We start from the raw sequence: 17,920 nt of genomic DNA on the forward strand, positions 1-17,920 counted from the left end.
TTTTTTTTTTTTTTTTTTGAGATGGAGTCTCACTGTCACCCAGGCTGGAGTGCAGTGATGCAATCACAGCTCATTGCTGCCTTGAACTCCTGGGCTCAAGTAGTCAACCCTCCAGGACTACAGGCATGCACCACCACATCCAGTTAATCTACATGTTTTTTTGTGCAGACAGGGGTCTTGTTTTCTTGCCCGGGCTAGTTTTAAACTCCTGGTCTCAAGCAATACTCCCACTTAAGCCTCCCGAGTTGCTGGGATGACAGGCGTGGGCCACAGTGCCTGGCTAAACTGGACTATTTTGAGACGGAGTTTCACTCTTGTTGCCCAGGCTGGAGTGCAATGGCACGATCTTGGCTCACTGCAACCTCTGCCTCCCAGGTTCAAGCGATTTTCCTGCCTCAGCCTCCCAAGTAGCTGGGATGACAGGTTTCTCCCACCATGCCTGGCTAATTTTGTATTTTTAGTAGAGATGGGGTTTCACCATGTTGGTAAGGCTGGTCTCGAACTCCTCACTTCAAGTGATCCAGTTGCTTCAGCCTCCCAAAGTGCTGGGATTACAGGCATGAGCCACCGCACCCAGCCTGGGCTATTTTATTTTGTAAATAATCTTCCTCATTTTTGTGTCAGTATTAACTGAAGCTCCCTGCTCCTACCAGCTCACCCACACAATATTCAATGTGCCCTTAAGTTTTGCTAAAGGCTATGTTTTATGTGTCAGGCACTTTTGTGGCTCAAGACCTGTGTAGGGGTAATGGGCCCTGGAAGGATGGGGTTTCATGAGATGAGGGCGTTGGGAATTTTAGGGACGAGCATAGGAGGGAGGACGCCACTGGCCTCAGGAAGAGAAGCATGGAGAAGAAAAGAGAATTTTAAACAAAGGAATGTGGGGGTGTTCAGCTCTGCACAAGCCAAGGGATGACATGAGCCTCTCCTCTGTCACCCCAGAAAAACCTCGCTATGCGCTGTGTGACATCAAGGCATCATACAGCTTGGGAATTGGGACTTGTTTGGGAATTGAATGAAGTTCTTGAGAATGCCCTCAAGGCTAGCTAACCCTGTCATACTTGGGTAATATTATTTTTTCTTTTCTTTCTTTTTTCTTTCTTTTTTTTTTTTTTTTTTTGAGATGGAGTCTCGCTCTTTCACCCAGGCTGGAGTGCAGTGGCGTGATCTTGGCTCACCTCAACCTCCGCCTCCTGGATTCAAGCGATTCTCCTGCCTCAGCCTCTCGAGTAGCTGGGATTACAGGCATGCACCACCGTGCCTGGCTAATTTTGTATTTTTAGTAGAGACAGGGTTTCTCCATGTTGGTCAGGCTGTTCTCGAACTCCCGACCTCGGGTGATCCGCCCGCCTTGGCCTCCCAAAGTGCTGGGATTACAGGCATGAGCCACCATGCCCAGCTATTTTTTTCTTAAAGATGGGGTCTCGCTGTGTCACCCAGGCTGGACTGCAGTGACATCATCATAGCTCACTGCAGCCTCAAACTCCTGGGCTCAAGCCATGCTCTGGCCCCAGCCTCCCAGGTAGCTGGGACTCTACAGGTGCATGCCACTGTGCCCTGCTTTTTTTTTTTTTTTTTGTGAAGACAGGAGTCTCACTATGTTGCCCAGGCTGGTCTCAAATTCCTGGCCTCAAGAGATCCTCCCACCTTGGCCTCCCGATGTATTGGGATTACAGGCATGAGCCATCACATCCCGCCTGGTTACATTTTTTAAAATACAAAATCAGGCTTCAAAGAGTCACTTAGTGGGTTCCCTAAAAATGTGTCTTTCACCCTGTAGCTGTGGCCTGCCTCCCTTCCCTCTGTCTCATTTTCCGTGTTGCAGCGTCTTTTCTCCCCCGAAGAGGTGTTGGTGTGTAAGTAGCAGCAGAGGCCCCTCTGTTTAATAGTAGCTACCCCTTCCCGGATGACAGTCACAGGCCAGGCCTCATAAACAGCATCTTACTTAATCCTCTCCTCAAAGCTGGTCTGTTCTTTTCCTCAATGTATAGGTATGACCGAGAGCTTAGTCATGCCTGGATTCAAACTCTGTGAATCTCTTACAGGAAAGGGGTTTGATCTAAACCCCAAGAGAGGGTTCTTGAATCTCACTCAAGAAACAATTCAGGGGGAGTCCACAGTGCAAAGCAAAAGCAAGTTTATTAAGAGAGTAAAGGAGGGCTGGGCGCGGTGGCTCACGCCTGTAATCCCAGCACTTTGGGAGGCTGAGGCAGGTGGATCACAAGGTCAGGAGATTGAGACCATCCTGGCTAACATGGTGAAACCCCGTCTCTACTAAAAATACAAAAAATTAGTTGGGCGTGGTGGTGGGCTCCTGTAGTCCCAGCTACTTGGAGGCCAAGGCAGGAGAATGGCGGAAACCCAGGAGGCAGAGCTTGCAGTCAGCCGATTGTGCCACCGCACTCCAGCCTGGGCGACAGAGCGAGACTCTGTCTCACAAAAAAAAAAAAAAAAGGGAGAGAGAGTAAAAGAGTAAAGGAATAAAAGAATGGCTACTCAGGCAGGGCATGGTGGCTCATGTCTATAATCCCAACACTTTGGGAGGCCGAGGCGGGTGAATCACCTGAGGTCAGGAGTTCGAGACTAGCCTGGCCAACATGGTGAAACCCCGTCTCTACTAAAAATACAAAAAATTAGCCGGGCGTGGTGGCAGGTGCCTATAATCCCAGCTACTCGAGAGAATGAGGCAGGAGAATTGCTTGAACCCTGGAGGTGGAGGTTGCAGTGAGCCGAGATCACACCACTGCACTCCAGCCTGGGCGACAAGAGCAAGACTCTGTTTCAAAAAAAAAAGAATGGCTACTCCATAGACAGAGTATGGAGTACTCAGTACCAAGGGCTGCCGGTTGCCCATTTATAGGGTTATTTCTTGATGATATGGTAAACAAGGGGTGGATTCTTCATGCCTCCCTTTCTAGACTATATAGGGTAACTTCCTGATGTTGCCATGTCACTCTCGTCACCGTCTTGGTTTTGGTGGGTTTTGGCCGGCTTCTTTTTTTTTTTTTTTTTTCCAGTTTCATGCTTTTTGCCCAGGCTAGAGTGCAATGGCACAATCTCAGCTCACTGCAACCTCCGCCTCCTGGGTTCAAGCAATTCTCTTGCCTCAGCCTCCCGAGTACCTGGGATTACAGGCGTGCACCACCACACCTGGCTAATTTTTGTGTTTTTAGTAGAGACGGGGTTTCTCCATGTTCGTCAGGCTGGTCTCGAACTCCCGACCTCTGGTGATCTGCCTGCCTCAGCCTCCCAAAGTGCTGGGATTACAGGCATGAGCTACCCGCTAGGCCCTTGGCCGTCTTCTTTACTGCAACCTGTTTTATTAGCAAGGTCTTTATGACCTGTATCTTGTGCTGACCTCCTATCTCATCCTGTGATTTAGAATGCCTAACCTCCTGGGAATGCAGCCCAGTAGGTCTCAGCCTCATTTTATACGGCCCTTATTCAAGATGGAGTTGCTCTGGTTCACATGCCTCTGACAAATCCAAAACTCGTGTCCTTAATGTGCTGCCGATCCAAGCCCTCACCTCTATTGCTGTGGGCGGGGGGGGAAGGAGTGAGCCAGGTGAATAGCACTTAGGAGTAAGGGGAGCTCTGCTGAAACCAGGGCTAAGCCTCCATCTTGGTGGGGGAGGGTACTGTCTGAGCCAGCTTGGATAAAAAATGGAAGGTGGGGGCCACCTCCCTGGAGACAGGCCTCTGGAGGGTCACTTCCAGGCTTGTTCAAAAAAAAAAAAAGACCAGGCATGGTGGCTCACACCTGTAATCCTAGCAGTTTGGGAGGCCAAGGCAAGAGAATTTCTTGAGCAATCCTCCTGACTTGAGGCCAGGAGGTCAAGACCAGCCTGGGCAACATGGTGAGACCCCATCTCTATTAAAATATATATATATATATTTTATTTTATTTTATTTTTTTTTTGAGACGGAGTCTCGCTCTGTCGCCCGGGCTGGAGTGCAGTGGCCGGATCTCAGCTCACTGCAAGCTCCGCCTCCCCGGTTTACGCCATTCTCCTGCCTCAGCCTCCCAAGTAACTGGGACTACAGGCGCCCGCCATCTCGCCCGGCTAGTTTTTTGTATTTTTTAGTAGAGACGGGGTTTCACCGTGTTCGCCAGGATGGTCTCGATCTTCTGACCTCGTGATCCACCCATCTCGGCCTCCCAAAGTGCTGGGATTACAGGCTTGAGCCACCGCGCCCGGCCTATATATATATTTTAATTAGGTGGGAGTGGTGGTGTGCTCCTGTAGTCCCAGCCTCCCTGGAGGCTGGAGTGGGAGGATCACTTGAGGCCAGGAGTTCAAGGCTGCAGTGAGCTGTGATCGCACCACTGCACTCCAGCCTCGGCGACAGGGAGAGACTCTGTCTCAAAAAACAAACTAAATAAAATAAAAAAGGCCGGGCGCGGTGGCTCACGCTTGTAATCCCAGCACTTTGGGAGGCCGAGGTGGGCGGATCACGAGGTCAGGAGATCGAGACCATCCTGGCTAACACGGTGAAACCCCGTCTCTACCGAAAACACAAAAAATTAGCCGGGCGTGGTGGCGGCGCCTGTAGTCCCAGCTACTCGGGAGGCTGAGGCAGGAGAATGGCGTGAATCCGGGAGGCGGAGCTTGCAGTGAGCGGAGATGGCGCCACTGCACTCCAGCCGGGGCGACAGAGCGAGACTCCGTCTCAAAAAAAAAATAAAAAAATAAAAAAAAATTTAAAAAAATTAAAAAAAAGAAAAAAGAAAAAAAGAAACTGCACAGCACCTATGACCTCAGCAAATTCTCCCAGCAGCCCTGGAATTGAGTTATCACTCTCACCTTCGAGAATAGGCTCACAGAGGGACACGGCAGACCCCAGGTCACAAGGCGACTCAGGACAGTGCAGGATGAGCCCTTGTCTGGAGCTTCAAAGCTCAGGCTCTTGCCTGGAGCCCAGCTACCTCTAGAAAAAAAGAAGCGCTCTGAGAATAGACTGTACGGAGCCAACATCTGTGGCAGAAGCTGGCTGGGGCTCCAGGAGCAGGGACAGGAGGCGTCTGGTCCCTGCTGAGCTAAAAGGAGAGTTCTGTAAGATGGATAGGGAGTGTCGGAGGCCCCCACCCTCTGCCACCAGGCTTGATTGATGAGCACAGTCCTGCTGCCGGAGATGAGCAGCGGGGCCCCCTGGAGGCTGCAGAGGGGAGGGCGAGGAGAGGCTATGAATATTTCAGCGACAGAGGCCTGGCTGGAGGAAAGGAGGGGAAGAGGGGCACGGAGGCACTCAGCCAGCGGGAGGGGCCTCAGGGACAGAACCCCCAGGTGAGGGAAGACCCACATCATTGAGACGGGGCTCGGGGAGGGCGGAGCTAGGCCAGGAAGAAGGGACTCTGAGAAATTTAGAGTTCGCCGTGCGCGGTGGCTCACGCCTGTAACAGCACTTTGGGAGGCCGAGGCTGGCAGATTACCTGAGGTCGGGAGTTCCATACCAGCCTGACCAACATGGAGAAACCCCGTCTCTACTCAAAATACAAAAATTAGCGGGCTCCTGTAATCCCAGCTACTCCAGAGGCTGAGGCAGGAGAATCACTTGAACCCAGGAGGCGGAGGTTGCAGAGAGGTAAGATTGCAGGAGGTTGCAGGAGGCAGAGGTTGCAGTGAGGTGAGATCGGGCCCCTGCACTCCAGCCAGGACAACAGAGTGAGACTCTGAAAAAAAAAGAAAGAAAGAAAAGAAAAGAAAAGAGAAATTAGGGTTCAGTGAGAGAAAGGAGGGATGGGGTTGGGGTTCCCAGAATAGGACAGTAGGGTTAGGGGCACAGGGATCAAATGGGAGGTTCACTGAGGGGGAGGGTCAATGAATGGGGCTGGGATACGGAGGGGATTCAGTGAGGAAAAGTAGCCTCATATAAGGAGTAGGCACACACACACACCCCACCCACGACTGCAGGGTGGCTCATGACTGGAATCCCAGCACTTTGAGAGATCAAAGGGAGGATCGCTTGAGGCCAGGAGTTCGAAACCAGCCCAAGAGTTCGAAACCAGCCTGGCCAACATAGTGAGACCCTGTCTCTGCAAAATTTTTCAAATGAGCCAGGGTGGGGGTCCACGCCTGTAGTCCCAGCTACTCAAGAGGCTGAAGAGAGAGGATCGCTTGGGCCCAGGAGTTCAAGGCTGCAGTGAGCTATGATCCCACCACTGCAACCCAGCCTGAGCAACAGAGCAAAACCCTATCTCCAAAATTAAAAAAAAAAAAAAAAAAGAGGAGGGGGCTTACTGAGATGGTGGGAACTTCGAAGGGGTGCAGGCTAAATAAGGGGCTCGGTTATCCTCTTTCTTTTTTGCAAAAGATTGTACCGTGAGGTCGGGGACCTGTAGGGGATGTGCCCCGTTGGGTTCCCCAAATCTCTGCCTAGCCCTGTAAGGGCAGGGGCCGCAGGTGCCCCTCGCCCCTCCTCCAGCTGGGTAGCAGCCCGCAGACTTGGGGGCTAAGTCAGGCCCCCCGCGCCAGGAAAAGGGGCGGAGAAAAGCCGTCCCGAGACAGGTGATGAGCGTCCCTGTCGCCGGCAGTGTGGCGGAGACCCCGCGACTGACCGAGGGCGCTGAGCCGGGCCTGGAGTACGCGCCCTTTGACGACGACGACGGCCCGGTGGACTGTGACTGTCCCGCCGCCTGCTACCGCGGCCACCGCGGGTACAGGTCAGCGGCCGCCGCGGCGGGGGTGGGGGGCGCGCGGGGCTGCCCCCCCTCACCGCCCCCACCCCCGCCCCTTCTCCCCCAGGACCAAGCACTGGTCTAGCAGCTCGGCATCGCCCCCTCCCAAGAAAAAGAAGAAAAAGAAAGGCAGCCACCGGAGAAGCCGGTGAGAGCCGCGCCTGGCCGGAGCGGGAAGGGAGGAGGTGGGGTCTCTCCCCAGGTGCCAGTCCCTGGCCCACAGGGGACCCCCAACCATGCCGCATTTGTGAGCCCCGCCCCTCTCTGAGCCCGTCCCTCGCCCTCACCATGCAGCCCCTCGACTAAGTGTCCTCCAGGTAACTGAACCCATCCCAGGCCTCAAGCTCCTCTCCTCGCTAGGCCCTGCCCCTCAACGAGCCCCTCCCCTTCCCTAGGTCCCGCCCCTCAAGGAGCCCCTCCCCTTCTCTGGGGCCCGCCCCTCACCGAGCCCCTCGCCTTCTCTAGGACCCGCCCCTCATCGAGCCCCTCTCCCCACTAGGCTCCACCCCTCATCGACCCCTCCCCTTATCTGGGATCCGCCCCTCACTGAGCCCTTCTCTAGCACCTGCCTCTCACTGAATCTCCCAGAGCCAGACTCACTGACCCGGCCCATATGTTACCAGCACCTGCTCCCATTCCCCCTCTGCCCTCCCCCAGGGGTCCCGTGCCCACCAACACCAGTGCGAGTGGTCCTGGGGAGGAGGGGCCTCATCTGCCATCCCCCAATCTCTCTGTCCACCCTCCCCTGTCCTGTGTGAGACCATGGCAAGTGTCTGGGACCCCAACTAACCCCATCCATCCCTCTGTCCTTTCTTCCTGGCATCTGCCCTCAGCAAAAAGAGGAGACTGGAGTCCGAGTGCAGGTCAGTGGGGACACAGCTGGCTGGGCCCAGGGCAGGGGATGTCTGTGGGTGGGAGAGATTCCAAGGCCATTCCCCAGATGCTGGAGGCCTGGACCCTCAGGGCCTGCATGGACACCGCCAGGGTGCAAGCTTTGCCCCTACAGAGGCCATGAGTCCCACCACTGGAGCCTCTGACCTCTGGGTTTGAAACTATCTTTGCCTACAATGCCAGGGGTGGGCTGGAAGGGTGACTTGGGGACAACATAGGCAGCGCCATCAACTACCCTGCGGGACCTTGGCGACGCTTGGGGCCTCGGGTCACTCTGTACAAGGGACCTTGGGCTTCATGGCCTGGAATTCCCTTTCCAGTTTCAATGTCCCAAGCACCCAAGCCTCTCCAGCCATTTCCAGCCCCCCACCCCCCACCCCAGCTCACTAGAGCCCACCTCCCTGTGTCCACAGCTGTGGGAGCTCCTCACCCCTCCGAAAGAAGAAGAAGAGTGTGAAGAAGCATCGCCGAGACAGGTACCCTTGCTGCCCCCACCCTGGGGCCTCCTCTTCCTCCCGTGGGGCCCAGGGCCAGGGCTGTGGTCCTTCATAGGTCTCCCTGGGCCACCCCAGGCAGGCTCAAGAGAACTTCTTTATTGCCCTACAGGTCTGATTCTGGGTCCCGGAGGAAGAGACGGCACAGGTGAGCGGTGCTTTGCAGAGGACACGGTCAGTGGTCCCTTAAGGGACCAAAGCCCAAATGACGCAATGATGGGAGGCAGTTTTGAGGGTCCCACCTGGCTCCGTCCTTCAGCTCCAGGATTCCTTCCCAGAGCCAGGCTGGGAGGACTGGGCAGTGGAGGAGGAACAGGAAAACCAACTGTTTGCAACCCTCACCTGACCCATGCATCAGCCATGACGTGGGGACCCCAAGAATTTCTAGACAACATGGCAGGTCCAATGCCCAAGGGGTGTGTCTGTCTGTGGAGGTGCCGGTTAGACAAGCAGAAACACCAAGACCCCGAATTTGCGGGGAAAGAGCTCGCCAGGCAGGAGGACCTCCATCGTGAGCTGGGAAGGCTCCATGGATAGGAGGCAGGGTCGGGGAGCTGTGGCTAGAGGTAGAGTTTCTCGGGGACAGATGCTAGCCTCCCAACAGGTTTGACTGCCAGGTTATGGAGCATCCTCCACCCAGAAGGGCTGGGGGCTAGCGTGGGGGAGCTCTGAGCAGGGCAGTGGCTTGTTCAGGGTGGACTGGGGGAGGGAAGAGGAAGCGAAAGACAGGATTCCAGGCAGAGGCAGAGTGATGCAGGAGAAGAGGGTTGCTGAGAAAGCAGAAAACAGCCTGAGCCAGGCACGGTGGCTCACGCCTGTAATCCCAGCACTTTGGGAGGCTGAGGCGAGCGGATAGCTTGAGGCCAGGAGTTTGAGACCAGCCTGGTCAACATGGTTAAATCCTGTCTCTACTAAAAATACAAAAATTAGCTGGGTGTGGTGGCGAGCGCCTGTAATCCCAGCTATTCGGGAAGCTGAGGCACGACAATCGCTTGAACCGGGGTGGCGGAGGTTGCAGTGAGCCAAGAGGTTGCAGTGCAGTGCATGGCACTCCAGCCTGGGTGACAGAGTGAGACTCTGTCTCAGAAAAAAAAAAAAAAAAACGCTGGGCACCGTGGCTCATGCCTGTAATTCTGGCACTTTGGGAGGCCGAGGTGGGTGGATCATTTGAGGTCAGGACTTTGAGACCAGCTTGGCCAACATAGTCCGTCTCTACTGAAAATACAAAAATTATCCAGGCATGGTGATGGGCGCCTGTAATCCCAGCTACTTGGGAGGCTGAGGTAGGAGAATCGCTTGAACCCGGGAGGAGGAAATTACAGGGAGCTGAGATCGCACCACTGCACTCCAGTCTGGGGGTCAGAGCAAAACTCTGTCTCAAAAAAAAAAAAAAAAAAAAGAGAGAAAAGAGAAAAGAAAAAAGAAAAGAAAGGGAAGGGAAGGGAAAAGGGAGAGGAGAGGAGAGGAGAGGTCAGGTCGGAAGGAAGAAAGTCACATTCCAGGGGTGGCATCAGAGCCAGACTCCCTCCCAGCAGCCCAGAGGAAGGGCAGAGTCCGGAGTTCCTTCCTTGCAGTGGGAATTTGCCAAGTAGGGAGAAGCCTACATAAACACCTAATCCTGCCCCTCCAATGTCCCCAATTTTTCATCTTCCCCTGGCCTCCCAACATCTGTGGATCAGTGTGAGTCCCTACTGCCCCCCAGTGGCCACCATTAGCTTACACACACCCTGTGGCCAGCTCCCATCCTTCCTGGACAGGTCCTAAAAGTGAACTAGGAATAGACCAGCTTCCAATGGGGAGACTGAAGCCCAAAGCAGCCTCCAGCACACAAATCCTTAGCCTCCGGGCCTGCCCTGCACTCACTCTGCTCCTAGGGAAGCACATTTCTGTGGTTCTTAGCATGGCTTTGTTTTGGGGTCAGAAGGACTGAAGGGATCTGGTGGCACCAGGAAGGATGGGGCTGAGGACTGGGGCTGGGCGAGACCTTTGAGGGCTAACCAGAAGCTTCTCAGGCTTTTCATCAAAGTTAGAGGTTGCTGGGTTGGGGGACTTGCCCCAGAGGGCTGGATGGGATGTGACGGAAAGCTGTGGGAGTTGGGAGGGGGCAGCCCTGGAGATGGATCCAGAGCTGTCATTCAAAAACAGGGAGATTGGCGAGGCACGGTGGCTCACACCTGTCATCCCAGCACTTTGGAGGGCTGAGGCGAGTGGATCACTTGAGGCCAGGAGTTTGAGACCAGCTTGGCCAACATGGTGAAATCCTGTTTCTACTAAAACAAACAAAGACAAAATAGTCAGATATGGTGGCAGGCAACTGTAATCCCAGCTACTTGGGAGGCTGAGGCATGAGAATTGCTTGAAACTGTGAGGTGAAGGTTGCGGTGAGCTGAAATTGTGCCACTGCACACCAGCCTGGGCAACAGAGTGGGACTCCATCTCAAAACTAAAAAAAAAAAAAGCAGGGACATCATGCCCTTGGGAAAGCATTTCTTTCCTAAACCCCTGGTGAGCTGGCCTAGGGCTGGGCCAGTATAGGAGCACACGGAGGAAGGGGGCTCAGGAGGCATGACTATCAGGCCATATCCCAATACTCAAGGAAATGAGTATTGAGCATGTCCCAAGTCCAATACCAGAGCAAATCACCATCTCTACCTGGCCCAGACCTGAGGCTTGAGGCTGCTACACCTACAAACAGCAAACCCCGCCTTTTTTTTGTTGGTTTTTTTTTTCCAAGATGGAGTTTTGCTCTTGTTGCCCAGGCTGGAGTGCAAAGGTGCGATCTCGGCCTCTGCAACCTCTGAAGGGATCTGGTGGCTCCGTCTCCCAGGTTCAAGTGATTCTCCTGCCTCAGCCTCCCGGGTAGCTGGCACGCACCACCACACCTGGCTAATTTTGTACTTTTAGTAGAGACAGGGTTTCTCCATGTTGGTCAGGCTGGTCTTGAACTCCTGACAAGTGATCCACCGGCCTCAGCCTCCCAAAGTGCTGAGATTACAGGCATGAGCCACTGCGCCCGGCTACAGCACCCCCCTTTATCTGGGGCCAGCCACATTTCTGTGGCCCTCCCAGACTGGGCAGCAGTTGTGGCCCAGGGAGGAGGTGTTCACGGGCCAGGACTTCCAGGAGGAGGAAGGACCGAGCCTTGGCCAAGTGAAAGGGACAAAGCAGGGGAGTAGTATGGAAAAGTCCCCGCCAGCCAGGGGGCTCAGCCCCTAGAGTGGAACAAATCTCAGATCCACACCTGTGCATACCCAGGCTCCAGGGCATGAAGGCCACACCCTCCCTGGGTCACACCGTCACTGTGATCTCTGCTCTCTGCAGATCTCGAAGCTCCAAGAGTAAAAGAAAAGAGAAGAACAAAGAGAGGAAGAGGTAAACGCCCTCCCTACTTTCCAGCGCCCCCCTATTCATTCTCCCTCCCGCCCTAGCAAACTAGGCCTTTTAGAATCACAGAATCAGCCATTAAAGGTAGCTCATTTTGCCCAGATGGAAAAATTACCATCTAGAGAGAAAGCCAAGGGCTCTCACTCAGTCAGAGCTGGAATCGAAACCCAGGCTTCCTGCCTTCCAATCCAGGGTCCTTCCAAGCCCAGTCCTCGTGACTCCTCCACCCTCCTTCCTCCCACCCCGCAAGTCCCAGGATCACCTGGTGAGGGCTGAGGGGGGTCTTGGGAGGCTGAGGTTGTCTAGAGAAAAGGGGGCCTTTTCCTAATTCTCACAGATGACCCATATGGACCAGATAGGTTCTGCGGCCAGCACGAACACTGCTGATGTACCTTTTATAGGACACTTTAGGGGACTGATGAACACTGGCTTTCAGTAGCGTTCCACTGGGATCCTGGTGGGAGGTTGGGCAACTTGGGGGCTGTGAGGGGGAATAGGGGGCAGAAGTGAGGTACAGTCTGATTTCCCTCATCCACGCCAGGCCTCACACAGAGTCCCCAGGCCGGAGGTCTCATCGCCATAGCAGTGGCAGCTCCCACAGCCCCTCCCTCTCCTCCCACTACAGTGATTCCAGATCTCCCAGCAGGTAGGCCTGGGCCTCTGGGAGGCTTTCTCCTGATGGGGTTTAAGGGTTGCAGATTAAACACCCTCCAAGGGCTGGGGAGCAGGGCTGGTGGACAGAATGTCAATTCATCAGTGGGTAGAAATTTATCAGGGGTGGCCAGGTGTGGTGGCTCACAGCTGTAATGTCAGCACTTTGGAAGGTCAAGGCAGAAGGATCGCCTGAGGCCAGGAGTTCGAGACCAGCCTGGGCAATATATTGAATTAAATTAAAAGTAATAATAATAATTGTATATATTATATAATTTATATATATATATGTATTTTATATATGAGTATTGCTCTGTTGCCCAGGCTGGAGAGCAGTGGTGCAATCTTGGCTCACTGCAACCTCCGCCTCCTGGATTCAAGCAATTCTCCAGCCTCAGCCACCTGAGTAGCTGGGATTACAGGCGTGCACCACCATGCCTGACTAATTTTTGTATTTTTAGTGGAGATGGGGTTTCGCCATTTCGGCCAGCCTGGTCTCGAATTCCTGACCTCAAGCGATCTGCCTGCCTCAGCCTCCCAAAGTGCTGAGATTACAGGCGTGAGCCACCAAGCCCAGCCTAATAATAATTTTAAAAAAGAGAAATATGCCAGGGGAGTGATAACTTGAGGAAGAGCTGCCCTAAGGCCCCTAAGCCTCCGCCTGAATTGGAAATCGAGGCACAGCCTGACTGGCTCACCCTGATCAAATCCTCTCTAAGTGGAAAGGTTCTCAGCATGGTGAAAAGGCAGGTGGGGAGCTGCCCTCTTCCCTCCCGCCCTAGCACACTAGGCCTTTTAGAATCACGGAATCAGGCCATTAAAGGTAGCTCATTTTGCCCAGATGGAAAAAATGCGGGGGAGGGGGGAAAGTGGAGGCGCAACTGCTTGCAAAGCGAGTGTCCCACGCCGGCTCCCCCATTCTCCCTGGCGTCCAACCCCAGGCTGAGCCCCAAGCACCGAGACGAAGGGCGAAAGACGGGCAGCCAGCGGTCCAGCGGAAGCCGGTCGCCTTCCCCGTCCGGCGGCAGCGGATGGGGGTCGCCCCAGCGGAACGGCGGCAGCGGGCAGCGGAGCGGAGCGCACGGGGGCCGCCCCGGCTCGGCGCACAGCCCGGCCGATGTACGTACACTTCGCTTTGCGGAGGGTTCCCGCGCCGCGGGCTGCGCCGTGCGGGGTCGGGCGCGTCGCCAGAGGGGCAGGGGGCGATAAGTGTGGCATGGGGGCGGGGCGGCCGCTTCCTCCCTCCTCGGCTCCCCGCTGGGGGCGTCCTGGCTCGGGAGCCGCCAGGAGTGCTAGGCCGGTGCGCCCACCTGGCCCTAGTGTCAGGGTGAGGGGCGTCTGCGGTCTTGGGCCACCCTTTGCGCTTGGCAAACTAAAGGCCAGAGGGGGGTTGACCACGGGGCACTGAGTTGGGTACAGGGCTGGGGAGGAATCAGGGTCTCGTGCCCTCCCTAGGCATATTAGGGTGGGAGGGGCATGGACATTGATAGGAGTCCCAGGCAGGAGCAGGATTTGAGAGACAGGACCCCCTGCTGGGCACCCCCTGGGCCCTGAGTCTCCCTCTTCCCACCAAGCCCTGGCCCCACCTCTGAGCACCCACCTACCCCTCCTTTAACCTTCTCCCCAGCCCCTCCCTCCCTTCGCCCCCTCCCCCATCTCAGTCCCTCTGCCCTCTAAAGTCCCTGCTCCCAGGAGACTCTGCCCTTTTCCAGGCACCGCCCACACTTGGACAGGTGTCTCAAACCTGCCGGCTCCTCTTCCCACGGCCACCCTCCTGAGGCACCTGCCAGGGTACCTCAGAGACCCCACACCAACACCACCCCCCCAAAACTGTCCCCACCCTTCCTCCAAGAGGGGCACAGATGTCCGAAGACCTACAGGCAGGTGCAATGGGGGAACTGGCAGAGGAGAGAGACGTCTCAGTCTGTCCCCAGGTGGATGGGCTGGGCCTGGGTGGGGGCTTCTCCCAGACCCCAGGGAAGGTCCACATCCCCTTCTGGTCTGTTGATTATAGAGTACACGATTGAGACCCCTCAGAGAGAGGGGGCTGCAGTGCTGGCAGGGGCACTAGGGTGGGCGGGGGTGTGGCTTGGGGTGGGGAGGCCTGCAGGTTCCTTCCCAGACCGGCAGACTGCCCCCCACCCAACCCCAAAGCCTCAGCTGGGAGTGGGAGAGCTGCCCCTCCCCAGACCTCAGGTCTCCGCAGCAAACATGTACGTGTTGGTCAGTTTCATTTTGATTTTTGGCTGTTTCCTTTCACTCCCTTTCTTTTCTCAAACACCCTTTACTCCCACGGCCTCAGAGAGGAAAGTCAAGGGCAGCTGACTGAAGGCTCTTGGTCTCAAGGTTAAGTTTTATTGAAGGACATTTACCTGTCTCTAGACTGTCCCACCTTGACCAGGCACCAGGCTCCTAGGCTCCAGGGGATTTTGGTTGGGCCACCCAGGGAGGATGACACTGATGTCCCCTGATCTGTCTTGGGAGGGGGTTGAGGGCAGGCAAAGGTAGCTGAGGGTAGCATGGCAGAGGCTGGAGAGGATTAACAAACCCACAAGAGAGACACCTACCATCCCCCACCCCTGTGGGCATGGAGTCCCAAGAGCACAGGACCCCAAACACCTTCTTGCTAGCTTCTCATCCCCCCTCCTGGGGCCTCCCGAGAGACACAGAGAGGCAGGTTCTCTCAAGTCAGGGCTGAAAGTGGGTTCCTTCGTACTTCTGGTCCTCTCTCCAGCCCTGGAGTCCTGAGCAATGATCCCACCTCCACCCCCTCCCCAATGCAGACAAAATAGCCACAGCCACTAGGCAGACTCCCCGGGATAGGGCAGTTGGGGAAGGGGACCCAGCCACCAGCCTCGGGGCGGGAGCCTCTGAAGCACCCACATCTTGTCTCCTTCCCAGCATCGGACTCTAGTTCGGCACAGCCCTGGGAGTTTTCTTGGAGACGGCATTTTGTGACTCCTTTCACCAAGCATGGTCCCCAAATCCTGTCCCTCACCCTTGGGGTCCTGGGAGATCTGGGACTTCAGAGCATCCTGGGTCTCAAACCTGCATTCAGATCCCTGCCTCTTTGCCTAAAAAAGACCTCTGAGGAGTCAAATGAGGCTAGTTCTCGCTCATATGCAGAAAAGTGAGATGGGGGATGGGAGAGGGGTCCCAGACTTTACCATGAACGAAACTGTCTTTGGGAAAAAATACTGGGGGTGGTATTCTTGGACGATACTTTAAAAAAAAAAAAAAAAAACAAAAAAAAAAAAAAAAAAAAAAAAGAGAGAGAGAAACAAACGGAAAAAAAGGAAAGCTCAACATTTTTTAACCCCGTCTATGTTTTTGTTTGTTTTTTAGCCTCCCATTTGAAACGTGGTAATACTGTGATTCCATTTCTTGTTTAGCTGGTGAGGGAAGAGGGTGGGCAAGTTTATGTAACTTTTTCTGTTGTTTTGTTTTTGTTTGTATTCCCTTTTCCTTTTTTTTTTTTTTTTTTTTTTTTATGTACAGAAAATCAAAACTTTCTTTTTGGTTTTTTTTTTTTCCTATCTTCTATGTTCTAGAATTTTCTTTTTGTGTGTGTTACTGTGGGAACCTTTCCTCTTAATGCAGAGATGGCTTTTGAATTTTAAGTGAACATTAATCATATACACATCTCTATATACTTTTTTTTCCTTTGTAATCTGAATTTAAAAGGGAAGATAACTCTAAAAAAAAAAAAAAAAAATCACGCCCACACCAACAGCTCCTGCCAAGTCAGCAGTGGCAGCAAATCCTCCTTTCAACTCCAGGCACAGGCTGGAGCTGCTGCAGATTTTAAATTAACTACAGTGGTGCAGCCTGTGCTGCTGCATTCCCCAGGAAGCTGGAGAGAAGCTGGGAGACCCAGGGAGGGAAAGAGACTTGTCCTGGGTTGCCCAGGGAGCTTCTTGGAGCTTGCTGCTACTCCTTGGTTCAGTTTAGTGTAATGGGCTGGACACGGGGGACAGGGAGCAGGACAGGTTGTTCAGGACCATCAGTGTCAGACTTCAGACTCAGATCCTTAGGTAACTGTGGAGGAGGGAGAGGTGTGAAGGCACCTGGCAGAGTTTAGCTGAGACACTCCAGGCAAGAGAGAAATTCCATCTTGGGCTGGGTATGGTGGCTCACACCTGTAATCCCAGCACTTTGGGAGGCCGAGGGGAGGCAGATCACCTGAGGTCAGGAGCTCAAGACCAGCCTCACCAACATGGTGAAAACCCAGCTCTACTAAAAATACAAAAATTCGGCCTGCCATGGTGGCTCACACCTGTAATCCCAGCACTTTGGGAGGCTGAGGCGGGCGGATCACCTGAGGTCAGGAGTTCGAGACCAGCCTGGCCAACATGGCAAAACCCCGTCTCTACTAAAAATACAAAAAAATTAGCCAGGCATGGTGGTGTGTGCCTGTAATCTCAGCTACTTGGGAGGCTGAGGCAGGAGAATCACTTGAACCTGGGAGGCAGAGGTTGCAGTGAGCGGAGATCATGCCACTGCACTCCAGCCTAGGTGACAGAGTGAGACTCCATCTCGGAAAAAAAAAATCCATCTTGGTCTTGAGACTGAGGCCAGTGATGTGGTCACTCCCAGGTGATGGTTGAACCCCACAGGAATTTCTGGGTTCTGCTGCTTACAGGAGAAACTGCAGCTCCGAGAGGTCAAGTGACTGGTTCAAGGTCACACAGCTATTTAGAGGTAGATCCAAAAGTAGACCCCAAGCAGGGTGCGGTGGCTTATACCTGTAATCCCAGCACTTTGGGATGCTGAGGCAAGAGGATGACTTGAGGCCTGGAGTTCCAGACTAGCCTGGTCAGCAGAACAAGACTCTATCTCTACGAGAAAAAAAAAATTTTTTTGTTTTAATGAGCCAGGCATGGTGGCATGTGCCTGTAGTCTCAGCTACTGAGGGAGATGAGGTAGGAGAATCACTTGAGCTCAGGAGTCCAAGGCTTCAGTAAGCCATGATAGCACCACTGCACTCCAGCCTGGGCAACATTGCAAGACCCTGTTGCTACAAAAATTAAAAAAAAAACAAAAAAAAGAAAGAAAGCTGGGAATGGTGGAATACACCTGTAATCCCAGCTACTCAGGAGGCTGAGACAGGAGGATTGCCTGAGCCCAGGAGTTTGAGGCTGCAGTGAGCCATGATTGTGCCACTGCACTCCAGCTTGGGCAACAGAGCAAGACTCTGTCTCAAAACAAAAACAAAAAACAAAAAAATAGACTGCAGCCCTCTGACCTCTAGACTCCAGCCACGCTGTGGAGAGGGTGGAAAATGGGAAGCACAGTCCGGGAGCCCTGAGCAGAAGGAGGATTTGGGAGGTGGATGCTGGTTGTCTCAGCTCCTGTTTTCCCCCATCAGACCCCTCCAGAAATCAACTTCCTGCTCTCTCATGTCCCTAGACTGAGGTCTGCCCACACTGAGCGACCCGGGTGCAGGTGGCCGCCACATTACAGAAACTCACTCTATATGACTGTTGCTTCAGTGACTCAGGGAACCCTAAACCCTCACAATTCATACATGTGGGAAAATAAATATCAAGGCACAGAGAGGGAAGAGAGTCACTCAAGGTCACACAATGTAGGATGGAAGAGGAAGAAATGGATCAGGAGACCTCCTGGGACAAGCCCTTCTGTCCAGTCTTACCTGGTACCTTCACTGGCCTCCCTCCAGCCCCCACCAGCACAGCCTGGTGCTAGGCTCACCCTCCCAAGGCCCAGAAAGAGTAGACAGACTTTGCCACCTTTTCTTTTTATTATTGCATTCCTGTCCCAGGGACTACTTGCTCACCTTAGAAGTCTCTAGCATTAGAAGTTT

General features: G+C 54.0%; 1 protein-coding gene across 1 annotated transcript in view; it reads left to right on the forward strand.

Moving 5' to 3' along the window:
• Nucleotides 1-17,920, forward strand: part of SRRM3 (serine/arginine repetitive matrix 3) — an 81,141-nt gene that overhangs the window by 51,191 nt on the left and 12,030 nt on the right. Inside the window, exons 4-11 of the mRNA XM_025379349.1 lie at nucleotides 6,533-6,661; nucleotides 6,744-6,824; nucleotides 7,510-7,539; nucleotides 7,981-8,043; nucleotides 8,174-8,209; nucleotides 11,383-11,433; nucleotides 11,987-12,091; nucleotides 13,038-13,215. Coding sequence (XP_025235134.1) covers nucleotides 6,533-6,661; nucleotides 6,744-6,824; nucleotides 7,510-7,539; nucleotides 7,981-8,043; nucleotides 8,174-8,209; nucleotides 11,383-11,433; nucleotides 11,987-12,091; nucleotides 13,038-13,215 — 673 coding nt within the window. The remainder of the gene's footprint in view (nucleotides 1-6,532; nucleotides 6,662-6,743; nucleotides 6,825-7,509; nucleotides 7,540-7,980; nucleotides 8,044-8,173; nucleotides 8,210-11,382; nucleotides 11,434-11,986; nucleotides 12,092-13,037; nucleotides 13,216-17,920) is intronic.

Source organism: Theropithecus gelada, chromosome 3 (genome assembly GCF_003255815.1).
Source record: "Theropithecus gelada isolate Dixy chromosome 3, Tgel_1.0, whole genome shotgun sequence".
Lineage (NCBI taxonomy): Eukaryota > Metazoa > Chordata > Mammalia > Primates > Cercopithecidae > Theropithecus > Theropithecus gelada.